The 18,020-nt window shown below is 47.5% G+C and overlaps 11 protein-coding genes across 11 annotated transcripts; all 11 read left to right on the top strand.

The window, feature by feature from the left end:
- Positions 1-294: 294 nt before the first annotated feature.
- On the top strand, positions 295-768 carry DQ04_03191100 (putative cytochrome c oxidase subunit VI; the record flags this gene model as incomplete). The annotated part of the gene is made up of 1 exon (XM_009312618.1): positions 295-768. The coding sequence occupies one exon, from the start codon at positions 295-297 to the stop codon at positions 766-768; it is 474 nt and encodes a 157-aa protein (XP_009310893.1).
- Positions 769-1,065: 297 nt separating this feature from the next.
- On the top strand, positions 1,066-1,761 carry DQ04_03191090 (proteasome alpha 2 subunit; the record flags this gene model as incomplete). The annotated part of the gene is made up of 1 exon (XM_009312617.1): positions 1,066-1,761. The coding sequence occupies one exon, from the start codon at positions 1,066-1,068 to the stop codon at positions 1,759-1,761; it is 696 nt and encodes a 231-aa protein (XP_009310892.1).
- A 282-nt stretch (positions 1,762-2,043) lies between these two features.
- Positions 2,044-2,823, top strand: DQ04_03191080 (hypothetical protein; the record flags this gene model as incomplete). The annotated part of the gene is made up of 1 exon (XM_009312616.1): positions 2,044-2,823. The coding sequence occupies one exon, from the start codon at positions 2,044-2,046 to the stop codon at positions 2,821-2,823; it is 780 nt and encodes a 259-aa protein (XP_009310891.1).
- A 146-nt stretch (positions 2,824-2,969) lies between these two features.
- On the top strand, positions 2,970-4,667 carry DQ04_03191070 (putative pumilio/PUF RNA binding protein 3; the record flags this gene model as incomplete). The annotated part of the gene is made up of 1 exon (XM_009312615.1): positions 2,970-4,667. The coding sequence occupies one exon, from the start codon at positions 2,970-2,972 to the stop codon at positions 4,665-4,667; it is 1,698 nt and encodes a 565-aa protein (XP_009310890.1).
- Positions 4,668-6,837: 2,170 nt separating this feature from the next.
- DQ04_03191060 (hypothetical protein) lies at positions 6,838-9,201 on the top strand (the record flags this gene model as incomplete). Its single annotated transcript, XM_009312614.1, has 1 exon — positions 6,838-9,201. The coding sequence occupies one exon, from the start codon at positions 6,838-6,840 to the stop codon at positions 9,199-9,201; it is 2,364 nt and encodes a 787-aa protein (XP_009310889.1).
- Positions 9,202-9,406: 205 nt separating this feature from the next.
- DQ04_03191050 (hypothetical protein) lies at positions 9,407-9,796 on the top strand (the record flags this gene model as incomplete). Its single annotated transcript, XM_009312613.1, has 1 exon — positions 9,407-9,796. One exon carries the CDS (start codon positions 9,407-9,409, stop codon positions 9,794-9,796), a length of 390 nt encoding a protein of 129 aa, XP_009310888.1.
- A 232-nt stretch (positions 9,797-10,028) lies between these two features.
- DQ04_03191040 (hypothetical protein) lies at positions 10,029-11,339 on the top strand (the record flags this gene model as incomplete). The annotated part of the gene is made up of 1 exon (XM_009312612.1): positions 10,029-11,339. One exon carries the CDS (start codon positions 10,029-10,031, stop codon positions 11,337-11,339), a length of 1,311 nt encoding a protein of 436 aa, XP_009310887.1.
- Positions 11,340-11,561: 222 nt separating this feature from the next.
- Positions 11,562-12,449, top strand: DQ04_03191030 (mitochondrial structure specific endonuclease I (SSE-1); the record flags this gene model as incomplete). Its single annotated transcript, XM_009312611.1, has 1 exon — positions 11,562-12,449. The coding sequence occupies one exon, from the start codon at positions 11,562-11,564 to the stop codon at positions 12,447-12,449; it is 888 nt and encodes a 295-aa protein (XP_009310886.1).
- Positions 12,450-13,183: 734 nt separating this feature from the next.
- DQ04_03191020 (protein kinase) lies at positions 13,184-14,770 on the top strand (the record flags this gene model as incomplete). Its single annotated transcript, XM_009312610.1, has 1 exon — positions 13,184-14,770. The coding sequence occupies one exon, from the start codon at positions 13,184-13,186 to the stop codon at positions 14,768-14,770; it is 1,587 nt and encodes a 528-aa protein (XP_009310885.1).
- Positions 14,771-15,956: 1,186 nt separating this feature from the next.
- Positions 15,957-16,853, top strand: DQ04_03191010 (hypothetical protein; the record flags this gene model as incomplete). Its single annotated transcript, XM_009312609.1, has 1 exon — positions 15,957-16,853. One exon carries the CDS (start codon positions 15,957-15,959, stop codon positions 16,851-16,853), a length of 897 nt encoding a protein of 298 aa, XP_009310884.1.
- Positions 16,854-17,226: 373 nt separating this feature from the next.
- On the top strand, positions 17,227-17,757 carry DQ04_03191000 (calcineurin B subunit; the record flags this gene model as incomplete). The annotated part of the gene is made up of 1 exon (XM_009312608.1): positions 17,227-17,757. The coding sequence occupies one exon, from the start codon at positions 17,227-17,229 to the stop codon at positions 17,755-17,757; it is 531 nt and encodes a 176-aa protein (XP_009310883.1).
- Between the last annotated feature and the right edge of the window lie 263 nt (positions 17,758-18,020).

Here is an 18,020-nt window from a genome sequence, read left to right as displayed (position 1 = left end):
CCAAGTCGCGGAAGGCCATCGTGCGCAAGGCCCATGAGCTTGATGTGCGCCTCATCAACGGCAACGCGAAGCTTCGTCGTGTTGAGACTTGCTGAGATCCTTTTTTTGTTTCTTTTTTATTTTGTTTATGAATACGTTTCCGGTTTAAAAAAAAAAAACCGGTTTTGGAAATAAAGAAGTATAGTGTTTTTAAAACAGATACTTTTTGTTAAATTAAATGAGTTTCGCTTTTTTTTTCTTCTTCTCGGTTGTACAACCATGTTCTCAGCCCTGTAAGATATTTGAAGGGAAAAAATGCCGTTCGTTGACCATAAGAAGTACAAGATCCAGCGTGAGGATATGCCCGCTGTTCCTCACTTCAGTGACTTCAATGATCCGCGTTTTTGTGGCACTCACAACAAGCAGAAGAATGGTATCCTTGCATACTACCAGTGGCTTCATTGCATTGGTAACTGGGGTGAGGATCACTCAATGTGCAAGAAGATGCGATGGTACCTGGAGCGAATGATGCACGAGGCGTGGCTTGAGAAGTGGGAGGAAAAGCGTGCTTTAGGACACTTTGACCACGTTATCCTCTATGGCGTAAAACCATGGAAGGAGTTTGAGCCTCTGTACCAGCCTGTGAAGAAAAACCGAAAGGGTGCATATGAGTTCTGGCTGGATCGAGACTTTGAGCCTCTCTACGACCCCGATGCTGTGGACTTCCGTGAGAAGGCTCCCATTCTTCACGATGTGTTTGTGAAGGGTAAGAAGCCCGTCTACGATTAGGAATAAAGAAGGTATGATAGGTAGGATTTTGCGTTTTATTTCAGTGGTGATTATAGCATGGGTGTCTTTATATCAGTGGGGCGGGTGTGCCGTTAGGATTTTCTAGCCAATGAAGGAAATGTCAGTTTCTTGTTTGTGAAAATCATTGGGAGACCCTTTGGGAAAGATGCTATGAAATTACTGGGAGAAATTCTTTTGTTTTACTGACTTTTTTGCTTCTCATATATCTTGGGTTTCGCTATTTTGACGACAACAAAAGTATTGAAAGAGTCGAAAGATTTTATTCTATTGTTACCCATGTCCGAATCATCGTACGGCCTTACAACCTTCAGCCCATCAGGGAGGCTGGTGCAGATCGAGTATGCAACGACAGCTGCAGGCAAAGGTACAACCGCCTTGGGTGTTAAGGCTACGGATGGCGTTGTCATCGCTGCAGAGAAGAAGACCACATCTCCTCTCGCAGAGTCCTCCACAGTGAACAAAGTGTTTCTTCTTGATGATCATGTCGGTTGCACTTACAGTGGGATTGGCCCTGATTGCCGTGTACTTGTCGACGCTGCCCGGAGGGCCTGCCAGAGGTACCGTTTGACTTACCATGAACCCATGCCGGTTAGTCAGTTGGTTCGTCGGATCAGTTCTCTTTATCAGGAGTTCACGCAATCAGGTGGTGTCCGTCCTTTTGGCTGCTCCCTCCTCGTCGCGGGAGCTGATGCCCAGGGTAACCACTTGTATCAATTGGATCCCAGCGGTACCTTCTGGGCGTGGAAGGCCACATCCATTGGAAAGGGGAGCTCCGACGCCAAGACGTTTCTGGAGAAGCGCTATACAAATGAAATGGAGATAGAGGATGCGGTACACACAGCTCTTCTGACGCTAAAAGAAGGATTTGACGGGAAGATGACGGCAGAAAACACACAGGTTGGACGTGTGAGCGAAGGAAAGTTCGAATTGCTTTCAGTTGATCAACTAAAGGATTACTTGGACCAGATTTAGCGTGCTTGGCGGGGCCTTTCTCTGGAACTGACGATGTCTGTGTCCCCTTCTGCCTCACTGGGAATGTTTCTCTTGCAACGAAAGCAAAAAAAAAAAATGAAAATCATCAGAAATGAATACAGCAACACCAAAAAAGAAAACAACCAAGTTGCAAAAAAAGAGAAGTGCGCTTGGTTGTGTAGCTATCTATATGAATAGGTGCGCACATAAACGCATCGCTCCTGCTTTTTTTCCCCTTTCTCTTGCTGCTTCTTTGCTCGCCATCATATTAGTGAATTGCTCATGTCTCGGGGAACACTAGCGCCTCAGGTATCATGTGCTGGTATGCGGTTCCTCAAGAAGAGGCTTCAGGTGCGGTGTGCAGCGGATTGTAGCCACAAGAGTGTATTCACGAGGGAAGAATTTATTGCGTTGTGCACGTCAAATCCGTATGTGCCAATTAGTGAGCGAATGACCTTGCGCGAGGCGGAGGACTTCCTGCAAACGCTTCATCGTGCGCGAGAGGTAATTATGGTACGTGGCTGTGTATATACTAAACCTTCTGATGTTGTAGATGCTGTGCATATCAAGGCGCATCTCCCCAAGCTTTTACACGGAACCCACGCATGTTCTTCACAACATGTTGGCACACATAGTGGAAGCGCTGCCACTTGCGCACCAAAGAATGTAACGTGTCGACGCGATTTTTGGGCTGCTATTTCCCTTATCAGTGGGTCACAAATGACTCTTTTGGCCTATCTGACGTTTATTGTGTATGATTGGGACGTAATGGAGCCTATCTGCTATTTTGTGACGACTTTTACAGCGCTATCCCTATACGCTTACTCTCTCGTCTTTCGAAGGGAGTGCTCTTTTAATGCTGTAGACAATCAATTGTTTCCCTGGACTGACACGTCTGTTGCCGAATTGCCTCATGCCAACGTACAAATATGTTCTGACAACTCGGCCTCTTGCAGTGTTGCTAATGGTGCCGAGCTGTCTTTGGTGGATGCTGCTGATTTGCTTCATAGTCTCGATGTTACCACCACCACCACCAAAGACGGTGCACTGCATAGGGGCTGAGGGAGAAGCTTGGCTCAATCGGTACGGCCGTTAGTGTTAAGGGATGGGCATTGTATATGTACACTATTTGAGGTATTTCTTATCTACTTTCCCTTTTTTTTTTCTCGCCTCGGTCGCGTACAGCTGTTGTTGTATACCTATAGTAGATGTGGACCGTGCACGAGGACGAGTACAAAAGCGCTGAATTTAATCTTGCGGGATTCCTGGAGAGCGGAGTGGGTGAGGGCGAAGACAAGGCAGCCAAACCCATCGGCGTCTACACAAAATGCTCACAGGTCTTCGCCACGCCTTCTGCAACTCCAGCCGACAGCATACCCTTAAGTAGCCACAGACATAATACCAACATTGCGTGGACCAGTACGCAGAATCCTTTTAGTTCTCCTTTACCGCGCAATCTTTTTAGTCATCCACAAGCTGCAACGCCTTCTCAGTCGAGCATTATGCGTGTCGATGCGCCACCGTTTGAGCCGTCGCCGAAAAGCATCGCCGCAACTGTTTCTTATGCAGCCTCTTCACCTGTGGGTAAGCGAGGGATGACACCCACACAGATGTCACATGTTGTCGCGCCTGAACACCTTAATCCGCAGATAATCATGCCAATGGACGATGCATCTGGGAGAGGGAAGGACAGGAGTACTGCTCAGTACTTGGAGTGGAATAATCACCCTGTAACCGCTTACCATCACCCACATGTTGCGGTGCGCGCTTACGGTAGTAGCACGACAGCCGACAACCTGCGCGGTACAGTTTACGAAACTGCGAAAGATCAGCATGGCTGTCGGTTTCTACAACGCCTTCTGGGAGACTCCAACTTCGACAGGGAAATCGCCCGCGTCATCATGAATGAAATTGTTCCGCACGTTGCTGAATTGATGACGGATCAATACGCCAATTTTCTCGTTCAGAAACTTTTTGACATCATGCCACCCGATGTGCGATATGATGTGGCTCGTGTTGCTGCCCCCCATATTACCGTTATTGCTCTCACTCCACACGGGACGTTTAGTGTGCAGAAAATGATTGAGACGATTGCCACGCGGGAAGAAATGAATATTTTGCGAGAGGCGTTGTCTAAGGATGTTGTCCAGTTGGTTAAGGATGCCCACGGTAACCATGTCATACAAAAGGTATTGCAGCGATTCAATCATGCCGATAAGGATTTTATCTACACCGCTGTAGCAGGAGATTGTGTATCTATTGCCAAGAACAAACAAGGCTGCTGTGTGCTTCAGCGTTGCCTCGAGTATGCTTCTGATTCGCAGAGAGAAACGTTAGTGAAGCATATTTTGGGTTGTTGCTTGCAAATCGCCGAGGACCCTTTCGGGAATTATGTGCTTCAGTACGTCCTGGAGTCTAACAACAGCAAGACTACCGACACAATTGCAATTGCGTTCCTTCCGCATCTAGTGCAATTGTGCATGAACAAATTTAGCTCTAACGTCATGGAGAAAGTGTTACGTGGCGCGTCTCAGCCGGTGCAGGAGATGTACGTGGAAACCATGTGTTCTCCAGATGTTGTGGCTCGACTAATTCAAGACGATTTTGGTAACTATGTGCTACAAACTGCTCTCACAATTTGTTCAATTGCACAAGCTGAAACACTCGTTTCCGTCGTCCGTCCCCTCATGCCGACGATTAGAAATGCACCATATGCAAAAAAACTGGAGGGAAAAATTGAGAGCATCGTCCACAGAATTACCAATAGCCGCCATGCTGTTGTGGAGGGGGATAGCAATCGTCAACTGGAGCTGCATAGGCAAGAGTGCGATGCAGTGTCACCGCACCGTGACTGGTATCACGGCAGGGAGCCACGGGCGGCGGCGCACCAGCAGCTCTCCAGTTGAGTCTTGCTGTTTTTGAGTGAGACACCCCAGGCAATTGTGTGATTGTACAGTGTGTGAAGAAGAGCTGTTTTGGTTATTCAAAGGGATCTAATGGAAGGAAACCAAAAAAAAAAGAAAAAAAAAATGAAGTTACTTCTTCTTGGGGTGCGGAAGAGAGACCCAAGGTGGAGCTGAGCTGTTGTATAATTAGATGAGGAAAACAAAAACAAACAAATGAAAATCAAAAAAAGGAAAGCCCTCTCCCAAGACCACCAAAAAAAAAACTAAAGAAAATGAGTGTGGGGAGAACGAAAGGAAGAGGGCGTGGTGCACTTGCGAGAGTGAGGAGGGACTCAAAACGATTGATAATGTCGTTTTTCCTCCTTCTTCTTATGTGAACTCTGTGGGGGTGACACACCACTGGTTCTGGTTGAGTGGAGGTGTGGTTGACAAACTGTTGTTCTCTTTTGCATCATGCTTGTTTAATCTTGAATCCCTTGGTACACATATATATATATATATATATATATATATAGTAAAATGTAGTCGAGGTTGCGACAATGCAGAGAGAGAGAGAGAAGATCGGTGGACGTCACGAGGGAGCGAATGGAAATAAGGAAAAGGGAGAGAGAGTAGTGCTGAGTAAGAAAACTGGAGTGGGGAGGCGAAAAGAAGCGTCGCTTCGCTCTTTTGATACTCTATGCGTGTTAAACTGTCTGAGTTGTTCTGATATGGGAGAAACATTCAGGGCAATGTGCACTATTTGCTGAGGAAATTGGCTTGTAAGTTGTTAAAAATCTTCTCTTATTCTCTCCAGGTAATGAAAAGAAGAGGGACACACTCAAGATATTATTTTAGAAAGACTGTTTTACATGCACTCTGTCTCAAGGGTATGTCGTGTCCTTGCATTTTGTTTACCCCGTCAAGCACGCAGACACTCAGACGCAAAGGCTTTCTGATGCCTTTATTGCGCGTGGTAGTGCCGTATTGACACCTCGACGCAACGGGGGCGGGAAAAAATATGCGGGATGTGAGGGGCGCTCCTTCTCCATGTCGTTACCATTCGAAACTTCTGTCCTATATGTCTCGTCTACAAATTCCATGTGCTTTGCTGTGAAAGAGTTTTGCTCTACAAGTACAGGTTACTTCTCAACCGTGCTGTTGCAATCTTGGCGTGGGTTTCTTTCGTTTTTGTTTTCCGTGGGGTGCATTGGAATAAAATATATGTCTGCCAGAAGTGATGCGTCCGGGCGATTCTGAAACATTTTCGTTCTTGACCACCTATTTGACAGACTGCCCATTCTTTATACCTCAAGTAAATGTGCCAGCCCTCATGTGTGACCATTACTACACGAGTAATAAAGTGAGTATCCCATATATACGAGGCGGCTTATTCTTGGTGGAGCCTATTGGCTTATTGTATTGGTGGTCTGTGGAGCTCCATGACTTGATACAAAAAACGGGTGGTGACCTTGCACTGTTGTGATAATTGGTGACCAAATGTTGATCAGTGTCCCTAGTACTGAAGAATGAGTTGTACTGCGGCATCAGATGATAAGCTCCTTTTGGAAAAGCATATCCCATGCGTTGGAGAGACTGGCATGGCTAGTGCTGAAGAGCATGCCCAGGCTGTGTAGCTGTAACCTTGTCTCAGTGTGTGTTTGCAGGGGNGGGGGGGGGGGGGTGTAGAAGGAAGGAGGGAACTCTTCCTGCACCTACAATGCTCCGGCAAGAATAAAACTTCACAAAGGGTAAATTTTCTGTGTATATTGTAAATATTCTTTTTTTTTTGTGTTTTGCCCGGGTCAGATTTTTTTTGTATGAAAAAAAGTCATTGTCTTCAACCTGTTATTGTCCTTTTTATTTGATACGACGTGGCGATAAGCCATGCATGAGTGAACAGTATTGATTCCTGCCGTGCTCAGAGCGTGTCCTCCTTGTTTGCCACATAGTAGGTGGCTAAATTGTGTATTGTACTTGTAGTCTCTGATTGGTTACAATAACATCAGACAATGATTTGTGTGGTTAATGGCGACCCTTATGAATCTCTGGTATGCAAATATAGTGTCCTACCTCTCTCATGCTGATAAGGTTCGTTTGCATAACTTGCCTTTGTATGTGTGTTGTGCCGATTCTCAACTCACAATTGTACCTTTTGATTATGCATTGAAGACGATATCGAAAGGGGACAATGGAGTGGACAGCAAGCCGCGTTGAGAGAGTTCTAGATGGTATAGCGGAGCTGCACAAAGTTAGCAAGGTTGAACATATAGACCAGTTGCAGAGGGATAATGAACGGCTTAACAAAGAGCTTGCTGAGATGCATAAGAGGCACAAGGTGGCCCTGAAGGACCTCAATGAAAAAGGGACAAGAATGGAACAACTTATGCGGCAACTTTTGAATGAGAGAAACAGTTTAGCCGAAGAGCTGGCATTGATGCGAGAGGAGAAGAGAGACCAAAATAAGGTACCTGGTTTGGCGGCTAACTTTGCGGCAGAGATTGAGAGAAAAGATGCAGGTGCTCAAGTTGGTGCATCTGGCAAATGCACACTCACCAGTGAACGTGCGACGCAAACACTCAGAGACTTTGGTGATGCAAACGTTAATGTAGTTTCTTTTGAGGGCCGAATGGCTACATATGAAAAGACGACGCAAACTCTCAACGAGTTGGAGCTGGAGCTGACCGCGTGTCCACCTTCAAGCTTCAGAACAATCGGGCATATGTCGACCTCGCGAGGCGTCGAAGCCACTCCGGTATCTTATTCATACGGACTTCTGACCCCTACCTCCATTCACTACACTAAAGGTGCCGAAAGGCTTGCTCTCGCGATATGTGCTAGTGGACGATGGATTGAGAATGTGAAGTTGGATGTTCGTTTCTCTGATTGTGCATTTGTAGGTGTCAATGTGGAGGGATGGTGGCAGTGGCGGAGGCAACTGCCAAAACAACTTAGCACGGTCTTGAACCATATTAGAGCTTACGGCAGTGATGAAAATCCTCTTTGGTGGTGTACGGCGCTGGCTTCTGCGCTAATGGAACTGGATACATATAATTCAATGACCATAGGAGACCTTATTTCAGCTAGCTGTGGATGTAGCGTAGGGTCGTATGTGGCACTTACTCCATTTTCTTTCCCTTTTATGACGGAGCGTTTGAAGTCCAGCTCAAGGTGTGGTCTTCTTTTGAAACGGGGGAATACAAGCCCTAGTGAAGATGCTGTGCTGGTGGTTGGGGCTTCTGTTCACAAAAATAATGAGGTGTTTTATGTCGTCAGTGCTGGTGGTGACGGAAAAACATATGAAGGATCTGTCAGAGGGAGTACTTACTGCACACTGGTTGGAGAGTGGCTGTCAAGCCAACAGCTCCTCGATCAATTCGTCGCTTTTCAAGCAGTGGAGTATTTTTCGCTTGAAAACGGTTCAGAGATTCGCTGGATAGATGCTGTGAAGGGTCACTTCACGACCGTGGCAGTCACGCTACCGAATGAGGTTTCAGTTGTGGAAAAAAATTTCCATGCAATGCTCTTTGATGTTGCTACATCATCATGGTGCCCAATTGAGATGAGGTCACACGAGGGCAATGCGTTTGTGTTTTACAGTCCTCTTTTGGAACAGTCTCCCTTCGTCGTCATGGTGTTGAATGTTAATGTGGGTGCCGTGCGCCATATAAACTTTCTACAGATGGTGCCAGATGAGGTGCTGTCTTCACTCATGGAAAAACGGGTGATTTTGCAAGTGGATGGACAGGAAGTGTGTACATGTAGCCTTACCCTGAATATGGCGTTAGAACAGGAGATGGCGGTGAAGGAGAAGAAGTTACACTGTCTCTCGCCTCGCTGGGATATGGATGCCGCGATTATTGCTGAGCATTGTCAGGATGCGGTCGCTGTGATCCTTGATCACTGGAAGGAGTGTAACAACGTTTTGATGGAAATGTTACCGTCTCTAGCGAGCTCTACTTTGGAGATCGGTATGCTGCTGTCGGTTGCCCACTCTAATATTATGGCTCGATTCAACCTTATGATGGATTATGTCGACAGTATTGCGCAGCTTTTGATCTCTTCATGGTCATTGGTGCTTCAAAGATTAACTGAGGCTGGTGGGGGCGTTCCTCCATGTTTTTCACCAATGCTGCATAGCACGATTGCACGACAGAATGCAGAACTCTGCTGTATGAAGTCTCGGAACACCTATATGAGTGCGTCACTATGTCACGCTGCTGAGGAGCTGTGTGAGACAAGAGCGAAATTGGCTTCAGCTTTGACTTCAAGTAAAATTCTTCAGGCAGATTTGGCGCAGTGCGCAACAGCCTTCAATGTGCTGCGACGGGAGTCTGCTGCCAAAGATACAAAATTGGCTGAGGCAAAAATATACTGCTGCGCTGTAGATGGGCATCTACGTAATTCTACAGAGGTTTTGCTGGAGTTACGCGCGTCCTTTGCACAAATGCAAAATGATCAACGTGCCGAGTTGTTGGAGAAAGCACTACTACTCCGTGCGACACGGGAGGAATTGGAGGTCCTGAGGCACTGGGGAGGGAACCCTCCTTCTTAGCTGCAAACCGGCAGCTTATCGTGAAGAAAAGGCAACAGCTTTTTTTTGTATATTTCACCTTGTTATCTCCTCCTTGCCTTTGCGTTTATGGTTGTTGTTTTTTTATTTAGCGTTTGCAACAGAAAGTCTTGTTCTGATCGGTGCACGTCTCCTTCCATCTTTGGCTTTTTCCACCCGATCTCAGAAGGAAGGGGCTTGTAGATTTATGGCATCATCATCTACATCATTCGAGGCTAATACTTTAGGTACAGTGGTGAAGTGTCTGGAAACCACAGTGCAGCAGCAGGAAGAGCTGTTGATTCGATTGAAGGTGTGTGAGGAGCGTTTACGGGAGTTGCAGGCCCATATGCTACAAACAGGAGCAAGCCAGCCTCTCCCTTCCCCCCAAATATTAGATTGTGCCGTTACTATAGAGGCAGGCAACGTGAAATCTGAAGCTACGGTTCAGAAACTGTGTGATTACTGCTTCAAACTCGCCCCGTGTCGGCCGTGCCCTGAATGCCAACGTGAGTGGTATTGCAGCAGCCCTTGCCAGCGGTTGCGTTCTTATCTTCACCATCCTGTATGCCATCATCGCAAGATGACTGAATCATAGTGTTGTACTATTACTATTATTAGTTTCGTTAGCCTCAATCTATATATTGATGTGAGCATTGCTCGTGCAAGTGAACACCTGTACTAAAAGCCCTTGCTTTTTTTTTTTGCCTTTGGAAGTCTCATCCCTTGCTTTGTGGTGTGTTTTGTACGGGAGAGAGAAGGAGAGAAATCCTCTTATTTTTCTGGCTTATTATCTGCTGTGCTCTTATTTGCAGACTGGGTTTGCGAATATGGAGCAGGCGTCTCGTTTAGCTGCCACCCTCTCCTCGGAGAACATTGTTGAGGCGCGAGATGCAAGGACGGAGTTGACACGGCTTATGGCACCAGAGCGAATTCTCCACATGTGGCGCCAGGGCCAACAGGAGGCGGCGGCAGCACTCCTAAACGAGGCGGAAACCGTCGGGAACCACGATGTGTACGCCGTTTTGGGGGATGGCTTCAAGTGTCTCTTCGACGCCAGCAATGGTAAGGCTGATGCAGAGGACTTCCTTTCCCTGGACACGACGAGCATTGTTGCCCGTTTTCTGGTGAACGGGGTGTCCCACGATGATCTTGTCAGGGCGACTAGTGTGAGGCCGGCTTTGCTGAGCTTGCTAGCTGTTGTGCCGTCTCACTTGGCACCATTCGTCGGTGAGTTGCTTTCGGCGTCATTCAAGAATGAGCGGGTTCTTCGCTTATTTGATGAAAATAATCCAGAATCATCAGAGAATGAAATATTGTGTAATTTTTTGAATCGTTACACTGACGTGATTCCTTTTATTGCATCGGCGACATTAGACGCGTTCGAGCACGACCCACTTCTTGTTGCAAATTACCTTGCTATCACCGGCATTATCAGTCGTCACATGGATCTACCACAACAACTACTCGAAAGGATCGAATGGACTCTTACGCAATGCGAAGATGAATTTATCTTTTGTTTTGTGTGTCGTTCGTGTGCTGTTGCCCTCCGTGGTCATGATAGCAATAATTTGAGGTTTGCATCGGTGTGGGGAGAGGCTGCTGCCCGTCGTTTAGGGAAATGTAGCCACGATGCTTGTGATGCCATATACAGCGTTCTTGGCGCCGCAAGCACAACGTCTGTCGGATGGACTACTGCTGGGTCGCTTGTGCGTGAGGAGGAATTGACGCGCGGATTGGGCAGCATTGCTCTTCAATCCACGGTCCTGAGCTTCATGATTGTGCTGGTGCGTTCTCCGCACGTCGCTGACTCATTTTTTAGTGTACCACTTCTGCGTACAGTATGGAAGCTGCACAGAAACCCGGACGACGTTGTTCGGGAGAGGTTGTGGGCATTTGTAGATGATGGACTTTCGCGGGAGAGTATCATGGTGTCATTGGCACCGTTGTGTGCCTCATACTTGTGTTCCCTGCATCAAGATGCCAATTTGACTGTGCGTGGTTTGCAGTTGCAGGTTGCCGGACGCCTTGTGGATCATGGTGGTCTTGCGCTGGAGGTGACAGAAAGGCTGCAACAGTTCCGCTCACGTGGCTTGTATCCTCCCGCCTCGGTTGGTATAGAGGCGATGTCGCGCCGTTAGAGAGAGGCCTGTAGTGCTTTGCAAACACAAGATGCCATCATAATTACGATTCTGATAGGAATCAGTGCGAGAAAGTGAGGCAAAAACTTTATTATAATTATAATTATTATTATTTGTTTAAATCTGTTTTGTGGTATGCTTTTAACGCCAGACTCCTCTTTTTATGACTGCTGTATTCACAGTTAGGGTTGGAGAGAGTCGTGTGTAGGTGTGGCGGTGCTGATGAGTGTGCGCGAGCGTGCTGTGGTGCTCATCGACGGGCCCGCCTTGGTACACCGCTGGTACCACCGCTGGAGCTACACTAGTAAGAAGACCCCAGTCGATGTGAAGCGGTTCACCATAACGAACGCACGACACATAATTGCCACAGCGCACAGCTTTGATCCCAGTCACCTGATGCAGCATCTGTTGTCTCCCCAGGTGGAGTACGCCCACACCCCGAAGCACAACAAAGTCATCATCTGCTTCGACCAGGGTGATGGCGGACGTCGTGAGATGTACTCGCAGTACAAGGCAAACCGCGAGGAACGCGAACATGGTCCGGAGCTCTCAGTAATCAAGAAAGTGGCGACTAAGGTGTTCATGGGAGAGCCTAAGAACACCCTTCTCATTGTCCCAGACTTCGATGCAAAACTCAAAAAAGTTGATGCAGAAGCGGACGACATGATCGCCACATTGGCTTTGTACAATCAGCAGTTCAAAATACCGACAGTTGTGATGTCGCATGACTACGATCTCTACCAGCTTATCGACGAGGCAAACAAATGTTACCACTACGATATTCGCACGAAGCACCTCGTGTCTGAGAAGGGTGTCATTGAACGTGTTGGGGTGCACCCGAAACTAATCCGGGACTACAAATCCCTCTCTGGGGACTCCTCAGACAATGTTCCTGGTATAAAGGGTATTGGTAAGACCCGCGCGCTGCAGCTTTTGAAGAAGTACGGTGACTTGGACGGTGTTCTCACAAAAGGTGTCAAAAAGCAGGGAGGACACGTTGGTGACTTGTTACGTGCTGGCGTAACCGATGCGGAATTGTCGCGCAAATTAGTGGAATTGAGGGATTGCCCTGAAGTTCTGAAAGCGTGCGAATCCTTCATGAAGCTGTAGATGGGGTCACACCTTTTCACTGCGAGAGGTGGGACGCGGAGGGGTGGCGGAGACTTGCATCGAGTGATCCATAGACTCATTTGTTTTAGGTTTTGTTTTCCTTTGCGATGTGTACCCCTTTGCGCTGTGGTTTGTGGCTGGCTGCTGCACATATATAGAGGACGCAAAGGGGGAGATTTGAAGGAAAACAAAGAAAAAAGGAAAAATGGAATGAAGAGCAATACGACACGAGCTCAACACAGGACAACATCTCTTCCTTTCTTGAGGGTGCACTCATTTTTTATGAGTGTCTGTCGCTCGCTCGACGCCTTCCTGGTGCTGTTGCGCCCCTGTCTGTATGTGAGCGCCCCTCTGTGGCGGTGCGGGGGAGCCGCTGCCTCTGAGGCCTTCATCGCTTGCGGCTCTTGTTCTTCTTGCTGTCTTTTATTTTCTACTTTCATTCTCCGTGTGTGGAGGGGAAGGAAAAGAAGGGAGCCCGTTCCTTTTTTTTTTCTTTTTGTTGTGGGCATCGTGCCCGGGGAAAACAGTCAGAGGAGTAGGGACCTTGGCTTCGCTGTATTCATACACCTTGGCCTGTTGCAGCCGTGCTTCGCGCAACCAAAGGAATAGAAAAAAAAGGAAACACCCTTATATATATATATATATTGAGTAACACTCCTCTTCCCCTTCCAACAACAACAACAATAAACAAAACCTATAACAAAAAAGGACAATAGATTGAAGTGGAAAAAAAGATGCCGCCTGCTCTTTCTCCCAGCGACCACACCAAAGCGAAGGAGTTCAGTGCCTTCCTCCGCTACCTCGGGTTCTCGCAGTGCCTGCAGCTTTTTGTTGAGCAGTGGCAGGTGCTGGTGAAGCAGCAGGAGACCAACAAGGCCGCGCGGGAGAAGAAGAGCCAACGCATAGATCGCTCCTCCGCGTCGTCGAACCGTTCGCGCAAGAACTCCTGTTCTGTTCCCCCGACGCTTCAGGTGTTGCAGACAAAACACCGCGTGGTAACTTCCGTGGGGGTGGATGAGGATTTGTGGAGGCTGATGGGCGAAGAGCATCTCGCGCCGAGCTTCCCGAATGGTGCTGGCTCCAATATGGAGACATATAGGCTAGCGCAGCAGCGTGGTGAGGTGCAGCTCGTGCCGACGAAACCGTATTACAAGGAACCGCCACCATCTAATCTTCGTTTGGATTCCTTTTATCTCCGTGTGGTCTACGAGGCCGGTAAGACGGGCTTTGAGGAGGAGAAGGACCTGGCCATCGTTGTCGACTCCGTGGTTGCGGGGCGTTACCAGATGCTGCAGTACCTAGACTCTGCTGCATTTTCCCGCACGGTACGATGCATGGATCTGAAGGAGGATAGGGAAGTGTGCCTCAAGGTGGTACGCAACTCAAAGGATTTCTTCGACCAGAGCATTGACGAAATCAAGTTACTGAAGCTGATCAACTCTGCCGGCAATACAGAAGGGAACTGTGTGGTTCAGCTATTGGACTATTTTTATTACAAAGAGCACATGTTCATAGTAACCGAGTTGCTCCGTGATAACTTGTACCAGTTCAGCAAGTTTAATCGGGACGAGGAAACGGAGTTTTACTTTACGCTAGCCCGTCTGCAGTCTATAGCGAGGCAGATTCTTACAGGACTACGGTTTCTACACGATCTTGGGCTGATACATTGTGATCTCAAACCAGAGAATATTCTCATCAAGTCCTTCAGCCGATGCGAGGTGAAGATCATCGACCTTGGAAGTAGTTGTTATCTGACAGATAACCTCAGCTCGTACGTTCAGTCGCGGTGCTACCGTGCCCCTGAGGTAGTCCTTGGCTGCAAGTACGATGGTCGCGTCGACATTTGGTCTTTGGGTGCTGTTCTCGCGGAATTAGCTACAGGCAACATTTTGTTCGAGAATAACTCTTTGCCACAAATGCTAGCGTCAATCTGTGCTGTGTGTGGTGAGTTGCCGGCTTCCATTTTGCATGAGGGACGAAATACACAACACTTTGTCACAAAGTATGGCGCTTTTTACGAAAACAAAGATGGGAAAGAGCTGGTGTTCCACTTCCCCGTTCCTGGCATGCTGCCCGAGACACTTTTTGGCTACGATGATCCCCTTTACATCGATTTTATACGCGCGTGCCTTACTTTAGACCACCGTTGTCGTCCCACTGCGGTCGAGTTACTGCAGCATCCCTTCCTCCAGAAAGACTACGGTAGCGCGCACAGCATCCCCCCTCCCCTAAAGAAGAAGAAGGAGCTTAACCAGGAGAGTGCTCCAGCGATTATTGCTTTTGCAGAAGTAGAGCCACCGTCATCGCTGCCTACAGTGTAGATGCCCACTCCCCCCAACCTCCTACGTGCTTCTGTTTCATTCCCATTTTTTCGCTTGATATTGTCTCCTTTTCGCGCCTCAGCTATTTTTCCCACCACCACCACCACCACTACTACTACTACTACTACTACTACTACTACTACTACTATTACCACTACTACTAATGTTACTAGCGCCAATATTGCTACAGCTGCATTNCGTGCTTCTGTTTCATTCCCATTTTTTCGCTTGATATTGTCTCCTTTTCGCGCCTCAGCTATTTTTCCCACCACCACCACCACCACCACTACTACTACTACTACTACTACTACTACTACTACTACTACTACTATTACCACTACTACTAATGTTACTAGCGCCAATATTGCTACAGCTGCATTAATTTGTATCTTCGTTGTTGGAATGAGTAATAGTGGAGGACGTGTTTTGCTTGGTGGTAGCACGACGCAGCAGTGACAGACACCGTTATGCGTCGTTTCTATGCTCTAGAAGTTTACGACATGGTTTAAGTATGATAGAGTAGGACAGTAGTGAGGGAATTTGTAACTCAGAACGAGGGAGAAGAGGGATGAAGAGGGAGAGAGAGAAAAGGAGCAACAAAGGGTGAGATATCATGTCTTTTTGTGGGTGTATTTATCTGTGTGCTGGTGTGATTAAGGGGTGGGATGAGAGAGGAGGAGGAGTGAGTGTACCGATTATTTGTTCTCCGATTTTGTTGTTCTCTCTGTGGGAGGAAGAAGGAGCGACAGAGAGGAGGAATGTGAACAGAGCGACGCATGGACGCACTACAAACCCCTGTGATTCCTGTCATTCTTTTCCCTTGTTAGCCTCCCCTACACCATGTATCGTTGTACTGGTGGTGAAAGGGAGAAACATGCCGGGAAGACTGTTTACTGTGTGAGCACAAGCCCATCTTTTGTCGGTTGTATTCTTGTGTATGTCTGTGTGTGTTTGGTGCTGCATTTTCTCCCTTTATGGTTTTTGTTTTTCTCTTCTCTTCTCTTCTCGCTCCGAATTGTTTTGGCTGCTGCTACTGCTGATGGGGGATTTGAATGAGGTGGCGGGCGGCAAGCACAACGAGCACCGTGAAAAAAAGGGAGAAAAGAGTCCAAGGCCCCTAAACATACATACACATACACACATACATTGAGAGTGAGAGAGAGAGAGAGAGAGAAAGCGAGCGTCGATGTTCACCCAAGAGCCGCCGCCGCCACGCTATGTATTACAGATAAGCACAGGAAAGTGGCGTAGGCAAACAGCCTCGCCTGTACTCGGAGCAAGTACTGGGGCTGAAAACTTGCAGAACTCTCTGGACTACTTTCTCCGAAGGGCTATGTACGCGCCGGTGTCTCCGGTGAAGGACAATAGCAATAGCCAACAACTGCCGGTGGAAGTTTTGAAGCAGATTGAAGAGTTCGAAAAGAGACATTGTGGGGAACCTTCCCGCCGTTTCTCACTTACCTCTACTTTTGTAGAAGTTAACCCCATCATTGGACTCTTGTGTGGTGTACCACTGTATGACCTTTACGACACTCTCACACAGAGGAAAGGTAGTGCTTGGCAGAGACAACAGCATCAGGGTGCCAGTGGTGTTGCGTTGCGGCTGAACCTCGAGGAGCTGTGCGATGTCTGTGCACAACTCGTTCCCAACATGGTGAGCTGCGAATATGCGCAGCAGATGCTCTCATCCGTACCTGGCTACCGGGAGGATGATACCGTTTTGCTTTCTTCATTCTTTTCGTTCATTGTGGAACACGCTTTTCACCCTGCAATGGATCGTAACGTGCGGGCACTATTCAGGGCATTCGACCCGGAAAACACCGGAGTGATATCAGTGGCCACCTTGTCCCCTGCGGTTGTTTCCGCATGGGCAGAGTTGAATTTGTTTGGAAATTTGCGGGGAGAATGGGACAAAATGGCGGCGGCCTTAGAGCTGGCGAATGGCTTAGACCTCTCCATCGTAGATGGCGCCACTCTTCTGACGCCGGAGTCAACACGCGCCGTGTTGTGTGCCTCGAGCATATTGTACAACGCGATGAATTCCGTTGACATGGATGGTTCGCACCTGAAACCCTCACCCTAAGGATGCATTTTCTTTTCATGTACAAGTGTGAGTGCGAACGCAGAGAGAAGGGGAAGAAAGGAGAGATGTGCAACCGTGCTTACTTTCCCCCTTACTGTCCCTTTTCTACTCTACCAGTTTCGCACTCTTGTTTGTTGCTTCGTTGCTTGCTTCCTGGGCCATTTTCACAGAGTACTCCATTCCGTTTTTTTTTTTGCCTGTTTTTTTTCGTTTTTTTTTTTTTGCTTAACTCGTTTATCCGTGCTTCAACGGTGGTGAAAGTCAGGGGGAGTGCGTCTAAGGCGACCAGAAGCAACGCTCTGTGCTTATTTTTCTTGAAGGGTGCTCTCGATTTAAGTTCAGTACAGACATAGGGAAAAAGGCTATTATCGCCATGAGTGAGAAGCGCCCCCTTTCCCCTGAAGTAGTGCGCAAGTTGCAAGAGTCAACAACGCTGTCTGAAGCGCAGATTGTGCGGCTTCACAAGCGTTTCGCAACACTCGACCATGAGGGCAAAGGCTTTATCTCTCGTGATACGTTCAATACGATCTCTTCAGTGGCCTCCAACCCCCTGCTGGGGAGGGTACTGGCGGTTGTGGATACCAACGGTGATGACAAGATTAACTTTATGGAGTTTGCCAAGGCGCTTTCTGTGTTCTCACCGGAAGCGGATAAGCAAGAGAAACTGCGCTTTACGTACATGATGTATGACATTGATAGGGATGGTAAGATCAGCAACCGGGATCTTTATGAGACACTGAAGATCATGGTTGGATCGAACTTGACAGGGGTTCAGTTGCAGCAGATTGTTGACAAGACATTTATTGAGGTAGATTTGAATCGTGACGGTTACATCACCTTTGATGAATTCGAAAAGTTGGCACTTTTGACTAGTTTTGGTGATAGGCTCAACCTGCAGATCTAATCCAAGACAAATTGGCTCCACAGTCTCTGTCTTCTCTCTCTATTCAGGGCTTGGAGTGGCCAACCACGGAGCTCGTTGTGCGAATTGAGTATTCCAGACGCCAGTATGCTCGTTAAGGGCAAAGAGGTGACCAATGGTCATCAGGATATATATATATATATATATATATATATATATATATATAAATTATTTATCGGTCATTTCTGTCTTGTGGTATTTTTTTTTCATTTTTACATTTCTTTTCTTCGTTACATGCGCAGTGG

The sequence above is a fragment of the Trypanosoma grayi genome (genome assembly GCF_000691245.1).
Source record: "Trypanosoma grayi strain ANR4 Tgr_319_V1, whole genome shotgun sequence".
NCBI classification, from domain to species: domain Eukaryota; phylum Euglenozoa; class Kinetoplastea; order Trypanosomatida; family Trypanosomatidae; genus Trypanosoma; species Trypanosoma grayi.
This window is presented reverse-complemented; position numbering and strand designations above follow the sequence as displayed.